The 14,085-nt window shown below is 50.8% G+C and overlaps 2 protein-coding genes across 2 annotated transcripts in view; one reads left to right on the top strand and one right to left on the bottom strand.

Moving 5' to 3' along the window:
- PLCG1 (phospholipase C gamma 1) overlaps nt 1-3,454 on the top strand; it is a 41,324-nt gene extending 37,870 nt beyond the window's left edge. Inside the window, exons 28-32 of the mRNA XM_062504920.1 lie at nt 667-781; nt 976-1,137; nt 1,640-1,728; nt 2,340-2,527; nt 2,846-3,454. Of these exons, the coding sequence (XP_062360904.1) occupies nt 667-781; nt 976-1,137; nt 1,640-1,728; nt 2,340-2,527; nt 2,846-2,888 (597 nt within the window). The 3' untranslated portion in view covers nt 2,889-3,454. The remainder of the gene's footprint in view (nt 1-666; nt 782-975; nt 1,138-1,639; nt 1,729-2,339; nt 2,528-2,845) is intronic.
- A 7,251-nt stretch (nt 3,455-10,705) lies between these two features.
- On the bottom strand, nt 10,706-13,567 carry ZHX3 (zinc fingers and homeoboxes 3). Its single transcript, XM_062505331.1, has one exon. It carries the CDS (start codon nt 13,565-13,567, stop codon nt 10,706-10,708), a length of 2,862 nt encoding a protein of 953 aa, XP_062361315.1.
- Between the last annotated feature and the right edge of the window lie 518 nt (nt 13,568-14,085).

Genomic DNA, 14,085 nt, shown 5'->3' on the forward strand with positions numbered 1-14,085 from the left:
GAAGCCATCTCGAGCCCAGCATGACTCAAAGCACATGATCCAGTGTTGGCAGCAGGTCCTTCCCCTGCAGCAGCAGCGTGCCGGCAGCACGCTGGAGCGACATATGGCCATGGGCAAGGGGGAGCTGTGATTGCTTTCTCCTGTGAGGAAGCAGGTTGTCATTTGTGTGGAGCGCAGACTGTGCTGCAGACACGAGGCAGAGCAGTGGTGGAGAGCAGCTCCTTTTCCTCCTTGCACCAAGGCAGGAGGGCTGAGAAGTTTCACCAAGGATGAGGGGTCCAGCGTAGGGCTCCGGGCAGGGCGCAGCGCTCGGCTGGGAGCCCAGCTCCAGCTTGGCAAGCTGGGGGAGGGATGCTGTGGCCCAGGCCTGGCTGTGCCAGCAGCAGACAGGAAGCTGTAGCAGTTCAGCTGCTTTTTTTTTATGGCTTACAAGTCAAACGGGGGATCAAGAACACTATAGCAGCTTCCATGGGTGGGAGCTATTTCTCTCTGAGATGCTGGGCTGGGCTGGGCTGGGCTGGGCTGGGCTGGGCTGGCTGTCAGTGCTGCTTCTCTCTCCAATTAGCAGGGCCAGGGTGACTTAACTGGGAAGAAAGTGTCTTGGTATGCAAACATATTTTTCCTTTGTTCCTGTCTCTCACCAAGTCTCTCCTGCTCTCTGCTCAGGTCCTGGGGGCCCGGCACCTTCCCAAAAATGGAAGGGGAATTGTTTGTCCCTTTGTGGAGGTGGAGGTGTCTGGTGCTGAGTATGACAACGCCAAGCAGAAAACAGAGATCGTGGGTGAGTGGGGTGGTGAAGGGAAGGGAGCGGGATGCAGCAGCACTCCTGACTCTGGTGTGAGCCCTGGGCTCTGCAGCAAAGCCCGGCACTGAGCTGGGAGCTGCCTTCGTGCTCCCCCCGAGCCCAGCGTCAGCCATGGGGGCAGTGGGAAGACTCAGTGGGGCTGCCCACTGACAGCTATGTTTTCTGAGCAGCTGACAACGGCCTGAACCCTCTCTGGACCCCGAAGCAGTTCCACTTTCAGGTCAGCAACCCTGACTTTGCATTCCTCCGCTTTGTGGTGTATGAGGAGGACATGTTCAGCGATGAGAACTTCCTGGCTCAGGCCACCTTCCTGGTGAAAGGCTTGAAGACAGGTGAAGCACTTGGGACGGCAGGGAGGGGGGTTGTGGTGATCCTCACCACTTGACACTGTTAGCCAGGGAGATGCTGAGTTTTGTGGCAGGATGGTGTTGGGCCCCAGATGAGCCCTCCTGTTCCTATGACAGCTCACGCCCCTAACCACTTAAAGAAAGGTAGAGCTATTTGCTAACAGCCCTTGGGGCTACCTGCCACATTGAGGGAAATTTGGGGGTTTGGAGAATTACAGAATCATAATCTGGTTTGGATTAGAAGGGACACTAAAGACCATCTTCTTTCAGCCCCACTACCATGGGCAGGGACACCTTCCACTATCCCAGTTTGCTCCAACCCCCATCCAACCTGACTTTGCACACTGCTAGGGATGGGGCAGCCCCAGCTTCTCTTGGCAGAAGAGAAAAGGGTCCTGTGGGAGAAGGACCCCCTTGAGTTTTGTGCCAGGGCACTGACACCTCACCTCCTGTGCAGCAAGTGATACCAGGGCTGTCTCTGCCATAGGTTTCCGAGCTGTTCCCCTGAAGAACAACTACAGTGAGAACCTGGAGCTGGCTTCTCTGCTTGTCAAGATAGACATTTTCCCTTGCAAGGTGAGACTGGCTGCACGCAGAAGAAGGTGACAGTGCCGCAGGGCTGAGGAGCAGAGCCCAGCCTGGCCCTGCCCTCTCTCCTGCTCCAGCTGGGGCAGTGAGGCTCGGCACTGCCTGGCCTGAATGCCTGTGGATGGCTGAATTCCCAGTCCTGCTCCATAGTGATGCCCAGCAGGAAAGCAAGCACTGGCTCTGTCTCCTGCAGCAGTCGGGCTGTTTCAGGCAAGGTTCTGCCTGCACTGTGGTTCACTTGCCTGGAAATCCCTTCAGCAAAAGCTGGAGGAGGCGGATTTGTCACAGTGCCCGTCTGTGCTCCAGGGACATTGCAGCTCAGGATCACGGAGCTGGCTGGCCTGGGGCTGTCCCTGTTGGCATAAACGGAGGGCAGGCTCCTTCTGAAACAGATGGTTCTTTTATTTCTTCATTTAAAATAGTGCTGGTGGGAGCCAAAGATGGCTGTTAGAGCAGCTGCACATTGCAAACCCCAAGCCCCTCTGAATCCTGGACACCCTGCAAGGCAGCCGGGGCCCTGCACCACAACTGCCCTTACTACAGGATATACACTTTGAAGTTACAGGCCCTTGACTACAGCATTTTTTTCCTCATCCAAGCAGGAAAATGGAGAAATAAACCTCTTCAATGCTTCATCCCTACGGGAACGAGCAGGGGATGGCTCCAGCCAGCTGCTGGCAAGCAGAGGCAGAGAGGGGTCCTTTGAGTTACGGTACCAGCAGCCTTTTGAGGATTTCCGCGTGTCCCCAGAGCAGCTCGCTGACCACTTTGAGAGCCGGGAGCGAAGGTGAGGCCACTGCTCATTCAGCTATTCCCCTGCAGCACAAGGCCCCCACTGCATTTAGTCTGGCTGGAGGCAGATGAATACAGCCTCCCCCTAACCCACAGTGGAGCTGCAACCTTGGTTGCTGCGTGGAAACCCTAAAGTGGATTTGTGCCAGTGCGAGTCAATGCTGTGGGAGTAGGGTGGGACACCACAGGCAGTGGCAGTATCCCCTGTCTTGGAACACTTTCCTCCAGTGGGTGACTTGAGACCGCCAGAGCATTGTCCTTGGTCATCCCACGGTGAGGCTGAGCCGTGTCCCCTCTCTGTGTCCCCTTCCAGGGTACTGCGGAGGACCCGGGTCAACGGGGACAACCGGCTGTAGCCCATCCCGGCGGGCGAAAGCACCTCCAGTGCTTGTGAATCTCACAGCACGCTGTGAACTGGTTTCTATGGAAACGGCACTGCTATGGCCTACTTTCAGGCAGCTTTTCCAGTTTCTCTGCTGAAGTGTGTTCAAGTGGAGAACTGAAAAAAAAATAAAAATAAAAATACTGGAAGTAAACCCCACCCCTAACCAACCCCAAGCACCCACCAACCTTCACCACGAAGCCCTTAAGAAGCGCGTCGGTGCGGACAGGCTCCCAGAGGTGAGAGCAAACTGTAATCAGGAGAAGAGATTTCAAAGTGCCCATCCAGCCTCTGTGTCACCGCTCTGCCTGTAAGCCAGAGATGTGTGCAGCTGCTGGAGCCTGTTTGCAGCCATCCCATGCTGTGTCCATGCCGTGTCCATGCCCGGAGCTCTGGGCCAGGCGTGACTGCAGTGACCACAGCAGCACCTCTGTCTGTCCTGGTGACACCACATCTGACCTGTATAGCCACTGCCAAAGGGTCCAGTAGTGAAACTCTACATTTACAGGGCCGCTCTAGCTTTAAACAACAATAAAAGTGTCAGTATTATGTGTGTGCTGGCTCAAGCGTCTGGTGGTCTGTGCCCTGCAGCCCAGGGCTGAGCTGAGGGAAGGTTGCACTGCTCCCTCCTTCCTCCTGGGTTTAGGGGAGGAAAATAACCAGGAACAGCCCCAGGTTTTATGCTGTTGGCTCCAGAGGGTAAAACAGTTATGTGTACCAGCTGCCCATGATGTTCTGAGGCAGCCTGGGGACAGAACTCCAGGATGAAGAAGCATCCCTAGGGTGAAGGTGCCCAAGTTCAGGATCCTGCTGGGGCACTCATGGCCTTACCCCATGGAAAAGGTGTCGTTCTTTTAAAATAAATGAGGTGGTTGTGATGGAGCACTCCCTGCCCAGCAGCTGGAAGGCAGGCACAGCCATTCCTGGGCCCTCCCACACCCCAGTGCAAGCACCAGTCAGCTCACATTTGTCTTTTACACTCTTTATTTAGGAACAACCAAAAATGTCTGTTTTCATTTCAACAAACTGTACAAGCAAGCTCTTCCCCTCGCCCACCCTCACATCCACATATACAAAAGGAAGGGAAACTTGCCATTCACTTCTCAGAAGTGGCATTGTTGCTACAGGGAGTTCTTGCCCTCAGAATAAGAGCAGGTAAAGTCCATAGCACATACAAGCTACCCTAGCCCTAGTAATAGCTACAGCCCACAATCACAGGCAGCTTCGTTTCCTCTTTAAAACCTTTACCAAAAGTAAAAACTAGTTCCTGTTTCACACGATTGCCAAGGTGACCATTTAAAATTGTGGTCTAGAAAAAAAAAAAAAATCCAAAGTAACAACCCCCCTGGAACCCCCCACACACCCAGGTACAAAGACAACTTTACACGGCAGAGTTCTCACCCTGCTCCCTCACTGCACCGGCCACCCTTATGAAAGGTCCCGTTGCAGCTACAATTACATTTTCCTTTGGATAAATCCAAGCAAAAATTCCAGGTCATTCAGCACCAGCATGATTTCTAAATAACAATAATTAAAAAAAAAAAAAAAAAAAAAGAGACCCTGTTAGGCTGACTTTGTGGTCTGCTGAGAAACAAAGTGATCAACACGCTGTTCCCAAAGTCTCTCTTTTAGTGCAATGTTAGTATGTGCAAGGGGAATCACAGCCACGTACCCATAACACCACCACGAGCCAGATGGGGCTGAAAGTGCAATTTTAGCTAGAAATTTTCTATGCCATGGATTCCTAGTCCAACCTTCACTAGCACCAGTAAGCAAGAATCCTAACACCACCTTCCATCAGTACAGGGAAAAAGGGGTTTTAATTGTGCCATCAGAATATGCCAAACGTCATACAGCCAACAGAGCACTTGGGCCATTAAAAAAAAAAAAAAACCAAAAAAAAAACCAACCAAACTGCTTACATAACAGAGCTCCCTTGCTCTGTTTTAAAGTTTTGTGATGCCAATTCAACATTCCTGGCACACACCACTGCCAGTAAAACATACAGCAGAAACTAAATTTCCCAAAGAACAGGGACAGCCTGCAAGTGCCTCTTTGCCCTCCATGTGTTGTGTTTGCCTAATCTTACCCTGGTGGTTTTGGGATCAGCTGAGAAGTGACACCAGAGGTTTACAAGTGAGCTGAATCACATCAGGACCTTAACTGATTTGAAGAAAGCAAAGCCAAAATGATCTGGGCAACAGGGGGAAGAGCATTTTACAAGCATTTTAAATACTGTCACCCTGATGGGAATGTGCAGCATCACATTCACTTTGTCATTTGTGCCCAAGTGCTGAAAATCATCTTTTTCTTCTGATTCCAAATGACCCAGCTTCTGATCAGGTTGCATCTGTTTCATCTGTAAGAGAGGGGCTGCAGTAAAACAATACAGCACTTCTGCAGGTGACCAGAATCTGCTGCTTTCCAATAAAAAAAATAAAGAGATTACGCAAAACACTAAATGAAAAACCAGCCTACTGCAGCTTCCTTCTCTTGAACTGTTAGGTGACATGCAACAAAAATTAACCCAGCAGGTATCTTCCACCTCCTGTGTGAGCACCCTCCAATCAGGTGAAGGAATCCAGTGTTTCTCTGCCAGCAGCTACTGCTTTTGCTGGTGGCTTCTCCTGGTGACCAACTCAGGGAGGAGACATGAAATCATACTAAGTACCTGCAAACACCTGTGGCCATCCTCCCACCACGCAGCAGGGCTGATGTGCAGCATCTCTCAGTTCTCAGGCAAGTGGAGATAGGAGACTGTAGATCATGGTTTGTTTAGTGTTCTGCTAAAAACCAAACAAAAACCAACCCAAAAAAAAAAAAAAAGATAAAATTCAAGGATGCTAATTACAGAATTGAAGAATAAGGTACCCAATGAAACATGGAACAACGTCTAGAAATCTCATGGCAGGGGCTGCTGACATCAATGAATACAGAAACTCAGTTTCTTGCACCAGAAGAACCAGCAGCCCTTTCCATGAGCAAGCCAGGGCCAGAACAAATCAGGGTTTCGGCTTATTAAGCAATTGGATTGTGCCCTTAATCTAAGCAGCCTCAGAGACCTAAGTAATAAGATTCACATGGATTAAAATTGATGGGTTTCTGCTGTGCCTGCCAGGCCCAAGCTCAGGCACAGCGGATGGAGGTGGAGAATTTAATTTCCCTTCCTTACTGATGCTGGCTACATCACCTCGATCTTACACCCCTTTCAAGTCAAGATAGTCATCTTTGATTAGATGATAAATATTCACACACTGTGAAGAACAGTGGTGACAATTCCTCTTAACACCACAAGAGCTGCTGTTGGGACTGTCAAGCCACCTCTCAATTTTTCCTTTCAGTTTCAGATGCAAACACTTTTCCCACGTCCTGCACCAAAACCCGAGTCTGTTTGGAGATGGCACCTGTTTCTCCTCAGCAGAGAAACAGAAGACCACAGAGCTAAACCCTCAAAAAACTTCAGCTTATACTTTTATGGAAATTTCAAGTTAACTAAAAAATGCAGATAACAAGGAATGTAGGAGTTAGAAAGGGAACTCGATCATTTTTTGATTTTTTTTTTTTTTTTTTGTCTCTAAATCTTACCCTCCCCACGCAAAGGCGTTTGCCATCCCCATCACCATGTCCAAGGGGAGTCTGCATGGAACCACTTTTTAAAATTCCTCTGGCCCAAAAGAAAGAAAACTCCTGCTGTGCTTGTATGAATGCATGGAGACAAAGCTCAAAAACCTCAGCAGCTTCCAACCCTCAAGGCTGGTTTTTCTGTGTACACCGGGAAATTCTCCCTCTGGCTCACAAGACTTCAATTTTTCTGGAAAACCGGCTGAATACAATCCAAGTGCAAAATATTTCAGTTAATGCATTAAAACATGGTTTGAAGGGACCAGTTCATATCACAGTCCTTAAATATTCCTGTAGATGGAGTGGGGATCACTCTTCCAATCAGTCATAGGCCCTTAAGTGTACACCAAAAATCCCACAGAAAATCACCTTGAATGGGCAAACTACACTTCCAATGTATTTATATAGCAAGTAGTTAGTAAACGTGTACATTTTAAATGTACATCTTAATGCAATAAAGAATCAATGGCATATTGAACTGTATATATGTGTAGTTAAATAAACCTGCATGTACATAGACACTACAGAGTAAACTGACCTACCTGTATTTGTTCTCTGAAGGTGACACTGTACATACATCCATATTCTCAGGCTGTATGACTCCTAGATCTGCTTTCAGCTCTAGAACCACTCAGATTCTCCCATCCTCTCTGATGTTTTGGGATGCACAGGATTGCACCCATGAGGGTGAATCCCTGGGGCTGTCACCACAGGGCAGCTGTCCCTGGTCCCCAAAGAGAAGCACCAGCCAAGGTGAGATGGCTGCTGGTCACACCTCCAACTGTGTCATGACCATCAGCAGTGCTTCCAAAGGCAAATTTAGGGAACGTGGTTCCACACAGGCTGCTCCAGGTCATTACCCTGATCACAGTGTGGTGGGATGGTTGGTCTGCTTATAGGATGCACAGTGTGAGTGGCCACATCCAAAGAGTCACTCTGTGGGGTGCAGGTCACCTCAGAGCAGGGCAGACGGTCACACTTGGCCAGTCTCACACCGTGCCAGGCAAGCCCTGTGGGCTCAGGCACAAGCACCCAGCACACCCCATCAGCAGAGGGGAAGCCTCTGCCAAAGCACTGAACAGCCACAGCCCCTTCCAGCAGCTGGGCAATGCAGCCTCTTGAAGAGGAACGAAGAAAGAACTGCATAAGCAAGGGCAATTAAAGGTAGAAATCAGACACCATCTTTGGAAGATGTTCTGAAAGAGCTTTTTTGTTTTTAAACCAGACTTTTTGCAAATCTCTGGAGCCAATCCTTTGGGGTTTGCTACCCACCCTCCTAATAAATATCATTTACCACCAACAATAAAGTCTCCCACATTAAAAAGCTCTCACTAAATTAAAATCTTCTACTGAAAAATCTTGGCTGAGTTGGCTTGGCAAAAAATAAGGAGCTATGACTACTCTCCATAAATACATCAGCAGATAAACACCAAAACCTATTTAAGTTAAAAGACAATGTTGGCTCCAAAACAAACCAGGAATGAACCAGCCATGAATTAATTCAAACTAGAAATTTAAATACAGTTTCTAACCACTCAAAGGCAGTCAATTTCTGGAATAGCCTTCCAAGAGCAAAAGTGAAGGCAAAACATGGAACCAATTTGGAGATGGGATTTGATTAGTTTGTGACAGAGTGATCAGACAACATTTGACTGGACTATTCAGCTCAAGAGTTTCTTGACTTCTAGACTTTGTTTTCTATTAGAAAAGATATTTAAAGCAAAAATGTTCAAGCAGTTGCATCACACAGTAACCACCCAATGCAACACACATTAAAAATGTACAGGTACCAGGCAGCAGGCAGAAAAACTGGGCAATTTATTTTGCTCTTTTGCCAGAACTATTGCACATGGCCTGGAGAGAAAAAAAAAAAAAAAAAAAAAAAAGGAAAAATATGAAAAGGAAACCAAAAAGGACTGGAACAAACACTTGAAATCACAAGCGGTGCTGCAGGAGGATCTGCCATGCAGGGCTGCAAGAAGGAAACTTCCCAATGGCAGCAGAGCCACTGCCTTGGAGACAACAATGACTTGAACCACTCACAGCAACACTGTGATTCTTTGCGTTTGTTCTCTGAAGAACAGACTGTTCTCTCCAAACAATGAAAAGGATTCCAGGTCAGGATGCAAAAATTATTATGTGCTGTTTCTCAGAGATTAAAGAGAGACTTGGAGATTTAACAGCCAGTTACAGTCAGTCTCCAGGAGTACAAGGGAAAGTGTTCTAGCCAGCAAGGGACAAATTACACCAAACTCCATCTCCTGGGCTGCCCACGTCTGGCAACCTGCTGCTTATCAGAGAGTATGCAATGCTCACTCTAACCTCATCTGGAGGGATGAGAATCTCACTCAAATTCAAGACTGGCAGTTTTCTTCTCAAAACCCTTCCCTTCTGTAATACACTCACACTTGTGTGCCCACAAAGCCCTTCACTGCCAGGGCTTAAGGACCAAAAAAGGCAGAGAGGATATATGCAGCCATGACAACCTTTAGAGAACAAACACCTTAATGGACAGGTGAAAAAAAAAAAAAGAAAAAAGAAACAAGTACTGTGCCATGATAGTCCATACCTAAGCAATGACCTTGTTTACACAATGTCTGAGATTTGTTATGCTTGTATAGGCAGCTGTAGAAATTGGTATATGAATATGAAATCTGAAAGTCTGTCACTGGAAAGCAAACAGGAGCATCCTATTTCCTGGGTGTGAGCTGAGCCCCTGCCTCAGCCAGCTCCCAGCCTTTCTCCTCGGCTGGGCCATCAAGAGCTCAGCACAGAGTGCCCAGTTTGTGCATGTGCTGTCTCGTGTGCTGTGCTCAAAGGTCTCACGGATGGCAGTGCTTCATCACTACGTCCTGCTCCTCAGGCTTGGATCAGGCTGGCCCATGGGTTTCTTAAAGATCACAGATTTCTTCTCAAGGGTAAGAGCGGATCCTCCAGGGCTGGTGGTTTGAGCTCAGTCTATTTCTGAAAAAGAACAGAGGTGTCAGAGATGCTCCTGGCCTTGCTCCAGGTAGGGTGCTGGATGGGGAGGAGGGTATGCAGGAGTGCCTCAGGATAGGCAAAATCAGGAGACTTGATAGAATCAGCTGCAAAGAAGGGCTAGCAACATTCAGAGAGGCCAGGAAACCCAAAATCCTTGAGGGAGTGGAGCTGGCTTTGCACCCCTAAGGAGGGATGCACCTTTGCTAAGCACCACCTGCCTCTGTGCTACAAGGGTTGACAGGACCCCCTTGCTCTGGCTGGCAGACAGCCATGCTCAGAGGGTACTAGCAAGGGCACAGCCACCTCCCCAGCACAAAAGCTGGCCCCACACCAGTCCCCAAACCCACCATTCCCCTGCAAAGCACACAGGATATGCAGCAAAGACAGGACCCATCCAAACCCATGCTCCACCTTCTCCAAATTAGATGGGAATGGAAGCAATGAATTTTACTCGATTTCTGTAATTATTTTTTAAAGTCTGCAGCCATGGCAGAGGTGTGTGAGAAGCTCCAAAGCAAGGCAGTGGGACTGAAGAAGATCCTAGCTGGCCAGCAAGGAGCTGCATGCATGGACCACCATGGGAGAGGGCCAGCACCCAGCCATCCCCATCTGGTAGCAACCCTACCAGGTAGGAAACAGCTCCCAGCTGCACTGCATAAAAGCCCTCAAAGGGCTTGGAAAGCACCTCTCCTCATCACCACACACACACACACACCGACACACACCTTCCAAAAGTGAGTTCTTGAGACTCCATGTCCCTTACTGCCTTTGCAGCCTCCACCTTCACCACCTGAGCCTTTCTGCACGCCAAACAAGGATGTTCAAAGCTGGAAAGCAGGCAGCAGGAGAGAGAAAGGCAGGCGGGGTGTGTGTGCTGCTGGAGGTCAGGCAGAGACACGGAAGGAACCCATGGCACAGGACAAGTAGCCAGGTCCCTTAGTTCCCAAATAAATAAATAAATCCATGGCCCATCTTCCCACAGGGCAGGTAAAATGATCGGACACTCACAAAGTTTTACTCCAGCTTGAAATAATGCAAGGATTTGGCTTCTGAGTGGCACCAGCACTCAATGACAAAGGCAGGAAAGGCAGGCAGACAGTGGCACTCGTGTCATCCTGCCAGACCCTCCTCACCCTCCTTTCCTTTATGCCTTTTTTTCAGAGAGAGACCCCCTCACCATGTCCTCAATTAAACCTCAAACACGAACCCCTTCACCGAACCTTTCTCCGAAGCAGGAGAGGCCCGGTGCCCCGTGCCACCCCGACCCTCCCACGCCGAGGCACGGGCCTTACCCAGCCCTGTGGCGGGCGGTGGCCCGGGGGCGTCGGGGGTGCCGGCGCTGCCCTCCCGGCCGCCGGGCTCCCACGCCTCGCTGCTCTCCGACGCATCCGCGCCGGCTTCGCACGGCCCTTTCCGGCTCCCGGCCGCCTCGGGGCCGCAGCCCCTGCCCTCCTCCTCCGCCTTCACCGCAAACCACACCTTGAGCTGCTGGGCGCCGAGGCGGGCGCGCTCGCAGAGGCCGGGCACGTCCTCCTCCCGCAGCCCCTTGTGCTTCTCGTAGTAGTCCTCGAGCACCTCCCGGCCGGCGGGGCCGACCTCCACCAGCCCCGGGGGGAAGACCCCCCGCCGGTAGTTCTCATACCACTTCAGCTGCCCGTTCTTGTAGCCATAGCGGCTGTCCCCGAACCAGCGAATGACCTCGGCCCGCGGCAGGCCCGTCTGGGACACGATGGCGTCATACTCCTGGTTCGTGGGGCGCTGGGTCTGCACGAACATTTGCTTCAGCAGATGCCGCTGCTGGGCCGTTTTTTTGAAGTTCAGTTTGGTTTTGGGAGGGGTGGGCGGCCGGCTGGAGCTGCCGTCCCCCTTTTCATTTGCGCCGGTCCCCGGTACCTCGTTTTTGCCGTTGGACTCGGTCACTCGCAGGTTTTTCAGGTTGATTTTGATGGGACTCACCTTCCGCTCCGCCGAGTTCGGGTTGATGCCGGAGGCGTCGACTGAGCCGTTTTCACTCGTGGCCCTTTGCTCATCTGAGGAGTCTTCCCCTTCCCCGCCGCCATTCTCTGCCTCCTCCTCCTCCTGTTGAGCCACCTCCTCCACTTTCTTATTCTCCTCTGCCACCTTCTTCTTTCTCCTCTCCGAGAACCAACTGTCGATCTCCCTCCGTGTCATCTTCGTTTCCCCCCTCAGGCGGTTCACCTCTTCCTCCGCAGGAAGGGGATTTTGGGCAAAACTGCTCTCCAGGGCCTTCAGCTGCTCCGGCGCTCGCTCCTTGTACTTGGTTGGGGTGAAGTCGGGTGCCTGGTGCCATGACTGCCGCCGTGGTGGGTGGTGAGGGGATGGCGTGGCAGCTGCTGCTGCAGGGCTCAGCTCGGCTCCTCTGGGTGGGACGTCAAAGGTGATTTCGGGCAGGGAATCGAGAGCACTGTCTCCAGGGAACACAGCCCGGCCGCCTCTCACGTTCCTGTAGTGGTACCTCCTGTCGCTGAACCATTTTCGGATCTCCTTGGTGGACAAGCCCGTGATCTTTGTCAGCCGCTCTACTTCAGCCTGGCCAGGGAACTGGTTTCTGCAGAAGCTGCCTTTGAGAGCTGAGAGCTGTTCGTGGGACTTCTTGTTTTTGTAGACATTGGGATCCAGGAAGGTCTGCGAGGAGATGGCAGGGCAGGCGGTGAGCAGGGACTGGGCACTGTTGACCACCTTGACCCCGGATGTGTTGCTGGAGCTCACGGTGCTGTGCTGCGCCGCCAGCTGCGGCTTGGGGACAGAAGTCACTGCCAAGGTGAAGGAGGAGCTGGTGCCCTTCAACCCGTTTGCCATGATGGGTTGTGTGACCAGCAGTCCACCTGTCCCCTCTGGCTGCCCCACCACATGGCCTGGTAAAGTTGCCTGGATAAGATGGGGAACAGTCCCAGGATTTGCAACCAGGGGCGTGTTCAACACTGTAATGGTGGGTTGTGGCACAGACTGAATAACAGTGTTGAACATCTTCTTCCTGGCATCTTCGATCTCCTCTGGTGACCAGCTGATGCCCTGCTTCAGCCTCTGGGCAGTGAACCAGATCTTCAGCTGCTCTTCTGGGTACTTGGTCACCACGGTCAAGTAGCAGAGCTCAGCTTTGGTGGGGTAGGGGAACTTGTTGAAAGAGTTTTTCAGGAAGCTGTTGGAGTCCATGGCGGCATTGTACGTAGGAATGCTGCTCAGTGGGATCATCACCTTGGGAAGGGACTTGGATGTAGGGAGCTGCTGATGCAACGGGGGCTGCTGCTGCAGCGACACAAGCTGTGCAACACCTGCCTGCAGAACAGGCACGTTTCCTATGATGGAGCCATTCACTATGTGGGATGACTTTGTTGAACTTGCAGTGGGCTGGCTGACTGGCACGGACCCATTTGGGAATGAATGCTCTCCATCCTTCACCTCTGACTCTCCACCCAACTGACTTGTCACGTTCTCCTTCAGCGTGTGGATTTTTTTGGCCTCAGGTTTACCCTTCATTATCTTCATGATAGGGGTTTTGGTAATGATAATTTCAGACTGGCCATCTGCCCCTTCCTCAGGGACCTCTCCCGGCAGGTCATGGCTGCTGGTGGCCTCACAGAGACTTTGCTCCACAGTTGTACGACCGTCCTGCTTCACCAGCCTCCAGACAAAGCTGGTCTCACCGGTGTGCGACTCGGCGTTGTGGTGCGAGAGCCCTTCGTGGCTGTTGGCCAGGAAGCTGCACCCAACACACGCAAACGCGGGGTCTTTGCTAAAGTCTGAGTGCTCAGAGTCCAAGTGCCCAAAGAACTGGTGAAGATCTTGAGACCCGAAGTCACAAGGCTTGCAGATAAAAGTGTCACCGTCGGCGATGCCGCGATGCCCATTGGACAAAGCTCCATTATTACTGTTGCTGGCCCCAGCATCACTCGCTGCTGGTCCTTCTGCAGGAGCCTCTGGTTGTGTTCCTTCATGATCATCTTCTCCAGCATCCTGTTCCGTCTCCTGAAGCACCAGTGTTTTTACTGGTATCATGCAGGGTGTTGTGGATTTCCTTTTGCTAGCCATTGCTACAATTGGTCCAGAGGACTATTTTTCTTTCTTTTAAATTAAATTCAAATTTAGAAAGCGCTATTGCAAGTGCTCTGTGGTCCAGATTCCAGCAAACTCATGATGTCCCTAGGAGTTGCTGACAAATGTTCATATTTGCCGCTGGACCTGAGGATAAGGAGAGGAAGAAGGAGGGGTTAGTTCCCTTGGTATTAGGCAAAGCACAAGTGCTCTGGTATTTAACTGCTTCACTCAAGAAATAAGTTTTCTTCTTTCATTGGAAAAATATGACTTGACCTTGGATCTACTGTATTTTCACACCTAAATCTGTGAACTGTCTGTTTCAAACCAAACACACAAACGTGCCACTTTGACAGCCCATTATCGAATTCTCATTTAAGGAGGAAAATCACTGAATTTCCCCCTCATTCTGCCCTGCCAAGACCCATCCTTGGTGTTTCAGCAGGGAGAGCAGTGCCTGGGCTCCCTGTGTGCCCAGGTCCCAGCTCAGCCTCATGCAGGAGGTGACACAAGGC

The sequence above is a fragment of the Cinclus cinclus genome, chromosome 18, assembly GCF_963662255.1.
Source record: "Cinclus cinclus chromosome 18, bCinCin1.1, whole genome shotgun sequence".
Lineage (NCBI taxonomy): Eukaryota > Metazoa > Chordata > Aves > Passeriformes > Cinclidae > Cinclus > Cinclus cinclus.